At 34.6% G+C, this 11,270-nt stretch overlaps 1 protein-coding gene across 1 annotated transcript; it reads left to right on the forward strand.

Moving 5' to 3' along the window:
• The first annotated feature begins 453 nt into the window (after positions 1-453).
• Positions 454-11,270, forward strand: scimp (SLP adaptor and CSK interacting membrane protein). The gene is made up of 5 exons (XM_014968164.2): positions 454-773; positions 1,435-1,553; positions 7,012-7,063; positions 8,388-8,464; positions 9,594-11,270. Exons 2-5 carry the CDS (start codon positions 1,442-1,444, stop codon positions 10,097-10,099), a joined length of 747 nt encoding a protein of 248 aa, XP_014823650.1. The 5' UTR covers positions 454-773; positions 1,435-1,441; the 3' UTR covers positions 10,100-11,270.

An 11,270-nucleotide genomic window follows, 5' to 3' on the forward strand; every position in this document is an offset into this window, starting at 1 on the left:
AGTTATTTTTAACTTTGTATTGAAAAAAACAAAACAAAAACAAAAAAAACAAATACAATTTGTGCCTCCAAGTGCATTCCACATAACAATTTTGGCACCTTATGGCAAAAAGTTTGGATACTAGTAGTTTACAGTTTTCAACTAAACAAAGCTGGTTGCAGAGCTTTTTGCATGTGTCTCAATAATAATGCGACTTATAATATGTCACTGATAGTGACATATGATCTGGCTGCTCACCTTGAATAAAAATCAGGTTTATTCATCAAAAATACATGCAACTGTGTGATAATCTGAAATGTGATTTATAGTAAATATGTGCAAAGTACTGTTTAATCTGATCCTGATAAAGTGGTGTTACATGGGCCACAGATAAATGTGTTACCAGAGGAACTGAAACTTCAAATGGCTCAGATGTGCATGACTTTTTCCTCCCTGGTTTAAACATTTCGGCTCTCTTAGTTGGAAACATATCCATGCATATATTTGGAAATTTTTATGTTTAAGTACAAAGATGCTTGAAGCCCTCTGTACAGATATTTTGCACTTCTGTGACTCTGTCACATGCAACCCCCACAAGCTGGGGTCAGCGGAGCATGGAAGAGTCTCAACCTGCAGGTTTCTTCACTGTAACGGAGAAAATGAGAAGCTGCTATGCAAAATTTCTGCACATGATGACTGTTGCCATAATATGCCACCCACTTTCATCTTCAGTTGTCTGAGCCTGACGCCTGGTTCTGACCCAGCCTCAGATCTATCAGCTATTTGCTCAAAAGGTAGGACACATTATTGTATTTTGGGGGGATTTTTCAGCTAAAACTTTAACATGTTATGTCAGCCTAATAGTAGACTTGCCTAAGTTCTATTTGAGAAAAATAACAGTTGTTTTCACAAAAGGCTGGAGCTGATATAGAGAAGTCTAAATATGTCTCCTTAATTGTGAACAAGCAGTATGTGTTCTTGGAAGCGATCAGGAAGTTGCTGAGAACAGAAAATGTGGGGAGGAAAGATAAATGAGGAAAAAAAAATAGCATTTTCATGGAAACATTAAGCGGAAACATGTTTCCAGATGGAATCAACCGTTAAATTAAAAACTGCCTCCTGTTTTCATGTTAAAATACAAACTCTTACAGCTCAACCAGCTAAAAAAATATGTTAACACTTTTCTTTCTTTTTTGCTGGCAGTGCATGAGGCGGACTTCCTCACGAAAACAGTCCCTAGAGGCTGTCAGGAGGCTTGTTTGAGACTCTCAATTCAGATGCTGACACCAAAATAACTTTAACACTTAGTCAACGCTGAAAAAGAGGAAGTGGTGAATGGTTGTCTTTCCGATCCACAGCCTTGTATACTGAAAAGCAACAGATGAAAACCAGTTGAACTAAGAGTGTCGTTTGTATAATTTTTTATTGTTTTTGATGGTTTGTGGTGTTCGGCAGAGATTCCATGGCTCTTTTACGCAAATACATCTGGGTGCTGGTGATACTGGGGATGGTTTTTGTGTCGCTGGTGATCAGCCTCATCTTCATCCTCATCAACAAGTGTATTTCCAGAAAAGGTAAGCTGAGATATATTATTTTTATCTATTTTCTGTCGTTCCCTCAAAATATTAGAATTTTTCAGACAAAAGTGTTTGAAACACTTTTGGCTTTCTGACATATATGGTGTCATTGTATCCAGAATATCAACAGGAAAATAGAACAAACATCTCAGCAATGTGTATCTTTTTTTAATCCAGCCAAATAAAAAAAGGTGGTTGTTTCTTGCACGACAATTGGAAATATTGACTAGTAATCACATTTTAATCCTAGATAATGCCATCTTAATCCTATATAATTCCTTAATTGTCCCAAAAAGGGAAAATGCAATCCCAGCAGCAGCAAGGTGACAGGTAATCAAAGCCCAAAGGTGCAAAAAAAAAAAAAGATCCATGAAAACAGAATAAAAAATAAATACTGTACATTAAGGGCAAAATGATGTGCTACTGAAACGTTATTTAAAATGAGTAAAAACAGCATAAATACAAGCAGGGCATTCCAGTTATAAAGTCTTACTAGAGGAATTAAATTTTCTATTGCTGTCCTATATCCACTTATCAAAGATACATTCAGTAATTAAACTCCTCTCTGTGTTCTGGTTTTATGTTAAAAACCACAAAACATAACAAGTAGTGGCAATAAACAATATCTGTGATAAGAGCTCGTTGTGTCTCTTCCGAATTTACATAAATTCTGTTTTAGACGCACAAACTCTGACTTCAGAAAATAAATGTTCCAGATTAGTTGCTCAGCTTTATGTGGGTCCCATATGAATGTTACCTGGACTGGACATTTCTTACCCATTGTCTTGATTTGTGGTTATGGAGGTGGTGAGGCAGACACAGTGAAACCAGAATGATGATTTAATAATGAATAAACCAAACAATCCAGGCAGCACAGAGGAGTAACAGCAACAGCTCTGACTCTGGTACACAGTAAAAATGCCAGTGTTGAATTAACACCCAAAAGTGTCTATGTGTGTCCAAGTCAGCTGGTGTTAAATTGAACAATACAGAGTGTCACATTAGCATATACAACAGTGCTGGTGTTAAAATATATTAAAAGTAACACCAGTGTAGTGTTGATCACAAAACATAATGTAGTGTTAAAAAAGTAAATAATTGACCCACAAGGTGTCGATATCAATCAAATCCAGTAGAAAATATTCAAAACAATACACAGAAATGGAAAGTTTAGCTTTTCTTAAACCCATTTCAGTATTATAGACCAAAGTTAATTTAACAAAAAAATGGGTGTCAATCTTTTAACACTTTCAAAAGTGTTACTTTAACACCTGCTGACTTGGACACATATAGACACTTTTGGGTGTTAATTCAACATTGGCATTTTTACTGGTACTTAATCCAGGCAGCACAGGCGAGCAACATACTGGTAGCAACCGGTATGACAATAGACAGGAGACAGACTAGATGGTGGACAAAATGAGGACCCAACAAAGAACAAGGAACACAGGTGGGTTTAAATACACAGGGAGACAATCAGGGAAAACAAGGAACAGGAGGACTCAGTCAAGGGGCAGACAGGACAACACAGAGACTCAACAGAACACAGAAACCTAAATAAACACACAGAAAAAAAAACAAATCCTCACACCCATGTGGGCCTCATATGTAAACGTCAACTGTGATCAGTCTGATTTATGGATCTAAAACTCAGTTCTGCAACTTTTTCAATCCAGAGACGTTTTTGTTCTCACGCCGCCAAATTTAAACTCATTTAGATCTCTTTCCCTCTTTGTTAATGTCCATGGTGCAACAACCAATTATTACATAATTGTTACAAAATATTTCAGTGGTTTCATTCTTGTTTAGTTTTTGTTACATCTTATTATGAAGCAAGTTTGGAGTTTTGGGTTTACTGAGTAACTCTAACTTGACTTCACTCATGGTCTGACCTCCTTTGTTCTGCTTCTTTAATGGCGAGCTTAATTTATAAGGAACAGTTTTGGTTTCAGTTGTTGCAGTTTTGCAAAGCAAAATTTCACACATTGCAAACTAAAAGTAAATCCAGAGTTCAACAGATATGCATCTTTATATGACCGGGTTTGACCAGAGCTCAGGCTCTGTTCTCACTCTTCTACTTCAGTCGTATTTTAAAAAATATATCACTTTTCTGCTTATGGGAGCTGCAGATAGTTTTATCTATGTTATTTACCAGACAGAGTGTGTTTCTGTGACCAAAATGTGCAAAAATAGGGATTAAAATAGTAAAAAAGTACATTTAGAAAAAATATTGAAAGAAGTAACCTGCATAATGTGAAGATATAAATAGTAAAAATAACACATTGTAATCAAATAAGTGCATGGATTTAGCAGTAAACAGTGTTGCGGATATAGTTTTTCATAATATTTAGATCTGTTTGCAGTGATCAGATGAAAATTATATTTTTAGCTTATAATTTGAAATATTTCCTTTGTCAATAAAACACTAAAGTTTTACTATATTCATCATGATCAAAATGATCCTTTATCCTAATTTTAGAGCATTAATTTAATCAGAACTGGTGATACCAATGGTCCCCCCAAAAAACAGGGAAGAATTAACAGTTTGTATCAAAAGTTGGCCTGAAATTGAAAGGAAAACAGAGGTTCAGTAGAAAGAGCCACCATCAGGTAGCATTAGTCCAGAACTTGATACCTGGCATATCAGATTTGGGTTTTTCAATAAAATATCACGTGTTTGCAAATAAAATTCTTAAAACATTGTGTCATCATAACCTCTTATCATTACTGTCACATCCGCTTGCAAAATCAACTTCATGTCAAAAAGCTGCAGGATGGACAGCAAAAATCATCATTCTGCTTTATAACTTCCTCACAAAGTTATTATAATATCAGATAAGATCATTAAATATATTAAATTGTCCAGCTGCACCTCGATTTGCCTTCAGCAGATTAAACTTCTTTTTATTTCTTGTGCAAACAGACAAAATAAATAATAAAAATATGATCCATCCTCATTTCCCTACATTCTTTCCCTACAAGTCTTTAAAAAAATAAAAATCAAAAAAATCAAAATAAGGCTTTTTTGAATGTTTCTGTGTTTGTGTTGACACTTTTGCTTCTATTTTCATTTTGATGCTTTTGGCTTATAAACTCGGTGATGTTTATTTCAGATAAAAATTAAGCCATCCCATCTAATAATGCAGCCACAGTTTTCTTCCCGATGCTCTTATTAAGGCTAAAAGCACTGATTAGAAGAATGCTTCTTTTTATTTGCTTTGATATCAGCTTTAATAAGCAATGAGTTCATTGAGTCATTTTTTTTGTTTAAATTGACTTTATGTCTAAATTGAAAGCCCTTGACTCTTGATTGATAATTTTTACACATTCTTTTTTTTACTTTTTGCTTACAAATCTGAATGTGTTGAACAAGTAAAATTAGAAATAGTGCATCCAAATATTTTTTATGATCCCAGAAAACAAGTTAATGTTATAAGAGACGAGCTGAAAAAACATCAAAAGGCTACCATAAATTGTTAGTTTTTCACTACTAAACCGTTTTAGCAAACAATTATATATATATATTTTTTTTTAGCAAAAATCAGCTTCTGTGGAACCTGGTTCTAGTGATAATGAACTTAAATAATAATGAAACGAGGAAGTGAAACACAGAGAGAAATAAAAAGAGATCTAAATTAATAAATAGAAAGGATTAAAACAAGAGAAACAGATGGAAGTCCAAACACCTACGTTGTTTCTCCTTTATGTTCTTGACTTTTAATAAATTTTCCAATATAAATATTCTTTCTCTATGTTTGACTTTTTCCAATCAACAAATCATAAAAGAGGATGAACATGGTGTCTAAAGTATGGTGGAGGACGTGTGGGGATGTGGGCCTGTTTCTCTTTCCACACAAACCTCATGAGAAGAATGTTAACATTTCAGAATAGGAGGATATTTTAAAAGACAATTTGAAGGCATCTGCTAGAAAACTAAAAAATGATCTCAAACTGATATTTTATTTTGATAAAGCAATTTATTGCTAATCTGGATACAAAATCTTACCAAGTATTTTTGTCCAGATTCTACTGCAAATATCGTAGTTCACTTCAAATAACTTATAATTTAGTTTATAAAACTACATTTTTGTTTTAATTATTTCATTTACAACATGGGAAAAATGTCTTATTAGTGAAATAATCTGACAATTTTGTTAGAACTTTTTAATCAATATTAAAGGATTATTGACTTAAAACAAGCTCTTACATCTCGATGAAAAGTTACTTCTAAGTTAGTTTTGGTCTTATTTGAAGTGTATGAAGATATAGTAGAAACTAGACCAAAAGTTCTTCAGTAAGATTTTGTGTTTTTGCTGTAAAGTGCGACTACAATAAAAGATGAATTTCTTAAATTAGCTCTAAACATTCTTACCAGAATTTCCAACAAATTTGTTTCCATCTGTAACATAAGCATGTTTCTTCTGAGACCAATCACAGATGAGAAAACCTGAACATTTTTAGCATGTTAGAATGTTATAAACTGTTTCCATGACTTTGACAAGGCTGGTAGTAAAGCCGTAAAATCCGCTTCAGAAAAAAATCAGGAAGAAGTGAACAAAGTCTGGTGGCTCAGTTGGTTGGAGTGAGTTCTCTCTCCTCCTGGTTTCCTGTCCATTTACTGGTAAATAAAGGCCTTAAAATAAGAAGTGGGCAAAGTTTCCTCTTTACTCAAAACAGCCTCTGGGTGTTTAGTTAACCTGAAAACCCAGAACTTGCTCTTTTTCTGTCACACATGAGAGTCCTGAACAGGAAAAGGAAAACCAAACATCATTACTACTGTCACAAATACTTCTGAGGTCTTCAACTCCATAGAGAACCTATTATAATTGTATGAAATGCTATTATTAGAGCACCCTGTGGATTTGATCGGCTCAGATGAAACTTTAATGATCCCTGTGGCGTTGCTGCAGTAGCAGCAAAGCCAGGCTTTGGAGAAACGAACCCAGAGCAAACAAATGCAACAAAAGACTCTGCTTTATGAATAATATTAGTACATTTTGAGAAAAAATATTAAATGTTTCATGAATAAAAAAGAAAACAGGAAAACCTTTGAGTTTGATTAAACAACGCTTATTATTCCAGTGTAACATTTAATTTGTGTTTATTGTGTTTTTGTCCCTTTTAAGCTCTTTAACACATACTGAGGCTTTTCCACTTACTTCGGTTTTAGTGTTTTATTGTTTCTATTGTCGACTTTTGTCCTTTCCATATTTTGAATGTGTATTTATTTATTGCTACAGCATTTTGTTGCAGATGTTGTTTAAAAGTGCTTTATAACTAAAATAGTAGTGGTTGTACTAATCTGTATTTTGATGATTAATGTTTGGACTTTTGAGAAGATAACACATATCAGCCTCTTCCAGTCTGCTACCATGATATGTATTGTATTAATGTTATTTGTTTACATTTGTACAGCATCAAATAACTTGAAATAATTTTTCCTTCTTTCTTCCAGGAGGCAAACACCGAATTTTACAGCTCCAGGAAAGACCTAACGTCAAAATCGAGTAATGTCTTCTCATACGTGTGATCTTAGTTTCTCTGAATAGCAAAATCACATCCTGATTTGAGGCATCCTAAAAACAGGAACAGCTTTTTTAAAGTATCAGTGTAAGGATCAGACAGGATCAGAACAAGACATAACTAAAAGTTTTCCATAAGCAGAAACTGAAACAAACACTTAAACACGTTGATCTACAATATTTTTCCAATGAAAATGCTAAAAAATTATCTTCCTGTCTTGATAATGTGGGTTATTTGGATCAAGTAAAATATTTATTTACTGCTGAAAATTTACAATTTTTTCAGGCAGGTGACAAATCTCAACATGATTCTGTATTAGGTGGAATGATGTGTGTGAGGCTCTGACGCAACAGAGTTTTATTCTCCTCTGAAGTAAACCATTGAACCAGCAGCTTAAGCAACACAACATGTCTGTAGGAGTTGATGGGAAACTTGAGGCTATTTTAGCAAAGCGCAACAACAAATAAACAGTAACCAAGCCACAAGATGAGTTATGACCCCATTCAGAATTTTTAGTTTTTCGATGTTTGTTCATGACCTCTAGTTTATTTTAATTACTAGAGAGAACTCATTTATATTCACATTTTGTTCATTCTTGTTAATTTAGGAACTAATATTAAGGGGAGTTGAAAACATATGTATGGCACATTTTCCAGACTTTTTTTTGTAAACATTTTTGAAACAATGTGGATTATTTTTTCTTCTAGTTAGTTGAAGTTGGCTTATCATATAAAATCCCAATAAACACATTGTGGTTAGGAAACATTACAAAACTGGAAAGTCCTATGTGCCATGAATTCAAATGGAAGTTTTTGCACACCAAGTACAAACTGAAAAAGCACAAGGACTGGTCAATGGATGAGACCATGTTAACTACACTTAGCATTGCAAGAAGTTAAAGATGGGTCTCTAAATGTTATGCATCTAAATACGGAAGAAACATCTTTACAAATAGATTTTAATGAGGCACCCTACAAAACACTGGAAGCTCGAGCTTTTCACTGCAGCTGCCATAAATATCTAGTTGTGCAAATGCTACATTGTTTTTGTGGTTTGCGTTGGCAACGAGGCTACTACTTCTCCAACTTATCAAAAAGAGTTCTGCTTTAGTTCTTAAGCAAAACTATTCAAACTTCTAATGCAAATACAACATACTTATTGTTCATGATTATTTCATCAGCTTTTCTGATAAAGCCCATGGATAGTGACTGTATTTTCATGCTTTCCACTCATCTAATGCACCATTCTTTCAGAATGTTAGTTCAAAGAAATTAACTTGAATATTTCTTTGTTCTCAAAACTTTTCAGGAGCAACAAATATCAGCTGACACAACCTGTCACTGACACACCTCCTCTTCCCCCTCGGACACAGTTTCTCACAGCAGGTAAAGCTCATTTTCCTACCAGTACATTTTATGGACAGAAATTGGACGGTGGCACAAACTGTTTGCAGGAACTGAAAAAAGAAAGTGGCGCTATATGACAGGTGACCTATTTGACAATAAACTTTGAATCCCATGCAGAAGGAGAAAGCCACATATTCGCTTTCAGTCAAGCCTTCTGAAGCCAAGTTCCTTTTAATTCAAGCCACACAGCCATGTCAGTTATTTGAAAATCCCAAATGTGAGTGACATTATAAATCAGAGTTTTGTGCTTATTTTCTGGGCTTCAGTGAGGTTGACTAAAATGAACAGAACAAAGTGAATTAAAAGATGTTGAATTGAACACTGCAGATACTTTCAGAGTAATTCTTATATGAATATGTTTGTTAATTTAAAACCTAGAAAAAAAACTTTAATGTAATCTGTAATAAATTAACTTTCAATTTATGTTCTCAACTCTCCTGGAAGCTTGAATGTGACATAAAGACTCAAATGAGATTATGAGACATGTAGAGTTTATTTACATTCCTGGATTCTCTGAGTTTAAAGAATGAGAAGAACTTATAAACACTATGATTTGTTATTGCTTACAGCCACACATTTGTCTCTAATATATTAATAAAAATATATAATCTAGCAGCCCAAGCTAAGCTCCAGCATGTTTATTCAGCTGGTTTTACCGCTATAGGCGCTGTACAATGGCTGCTGGAAAAGATAAGTGTTTTGTTGTTGACTTACCATCCAGAAGCCACTTGCCGCATTCTTGTTGGATGTGCAGGAGGCAACACTTCTGTTTTTCAAAGATGTACGGTTGTACAATTGCACATCTGTTTTCAGTCATTTTCTCTTGCAAGTGTAGACATTGAGTTGAGGAGGCAGCAGCTCAAAGTAGGCAGAACTGAGCAGATTAAAATCTCATCATCTAAGAATGATTTTGTGCAACAAATGTAATGAACATGTTTTGTTTAACCCATAGATCGATCCAAACCTGTTCAAGGAAGCATTATAAGTCACTATTAAAACAATCTGCTGGTCACCTTTAGATAACACATCAACTAACCAAGTTGATTTGTGTTCTGTAATTCTCCACATGTGATAAGAAACTACCTAAAAAGAAAGTTTATTGTTTCAGACGCCCAAAGCTATGAGAACCTGGCCGAGGAATGTGAGCATGACGACCAGAGTGACCACGACTACGAGGAGGCCCTGGACCCGAAGCTGAACTGCGTGAAGGTGCAGGAAAATCTGCTCTGCAATCATCCAAACACAAACTCTGGAGTTTCAATCACTCAGAGCTACGAGAACCTGGCTGAGGAGAATGACTACGAGGAGAGCGTGGATCCACTGCCGGACTATGTCAAAGTGGAGGATGAAACCGAGATTCTTCCCCCTCCTCTTTGCGTTTTGGATCCAAATATGAAATGTAATTTGTCTTTAGGTCAGAGCTATGAAAATCTGGCCGATGAGAATGAGTACGAGGAGAGCATGGAGCAGCAGTCGGACTATGTGAAGGTGGAGGATGAGGAGGAGTTCCCTCCTCATCAGAGCAACGAAGCGAGGGACAACGCCTCCACTGCTTCCACCGAGGACTATGACGATATTGGCGAAGATGAGGAAGACTATGATGATGTTGCATAAGATCAAGATAAAGAAAAAGGACAAAGACTTTTTCCCTCCAACCTTCCTGCTGAGAAGAGCTTTCACAGATTTATTTTGTTTCCCATCTTTAATTATTTTTCACATATTTTAAAAAGCAGGACAGCTGGAGATAACAGTTCGCTTTTGGACACTCAGTTTTACTTTTTGATTCCTACACAACTTATTTACTGATCATTTCTAGATTTGTTTATAGCCGTTTTTCAACCATTTTGATTTAAAACCTTGTGAACTGTTTTTTTTTTAATTTTATTTTCAAAATAAAACATGTAATTTTTATGTTTGTAAATTGTACAGCATTGCATAAATGTGATTGTGTTTACAGTAGGCTAATTTTTGTCCGTCATGATTTGTGACTGAAGAAGTGAGGATGCAGGATAAGGTGAGGTATAGTGCAATAATGATGATTTTTAATGAAAATCCAAACCAAGAGAACAGAATTCAGGTGAGCAGCAAGGCTAAGAGCTCAGACACTGGTAGCGCCTGGTTAAAGAGGTAGACACAATGACACAGACAAGGACCTGACAGGGAACAAGAGACACAGGTGGGTATAAATACACAGGGAAGGTAATCAGGGGAAACGAGGGACAGCAGGGGACAATTAAGGGGTAGACAGGACAGCTGAAAATGACAGAAACCTAACTTGACACAGAGAAAAAACCAAAACCTTACATTAACATCTCTGCTGTAGAGCAGAGATGAATATATACAAGAAATGTGAACAATAATAATAATAATAATAATAATAATAATAATAATAATAATAAATAGTATTAAATAATTAAAGAATTGCTTTATTTTCAAATTATGTTCTTTTGAACATATTCTTGATTTGTTTTTCAGACCGTGAAAGAGAATACAGAAAATGTTCATTTTTAGGGTTGGCCAGACCTGGAAAGAATATATTTTGAGGTGCCACAATAAAAAAACAAAACAAAACAATCAAAAATAAATAATTACTCAAAAATGTGTGACTAGATTAATATTTACAAAATAAACACTGGCAGCCTATTCATAAAAAAAAAAGAAAAACTGTGTATAGTTTGGTATATCATTAAGTTGATTTTATGAAATTGTAGTTACTTTTATCTCTATGCATACTATCAATAATGTTAACAATATTGAATAATCAATAAATTCTACCTTATGGAAA

The sequence above is a fragment of the Poecilia mexicana genome, unplaced genomic scaffold (assembly GCF_051168715.1).
Source record: "Poecilia mexicana isolate PSO_F unplaced genomic scaffold, ASM5116871v1 scaffold_14, whole genome shotgun sequence".
Lineage (NCBI taxonomy): Eukaryota > Metazoa > Chordata > Actinopteri > Cyprinodontiformes > Poeciliidae > Poecilia > Poecilia mexicana.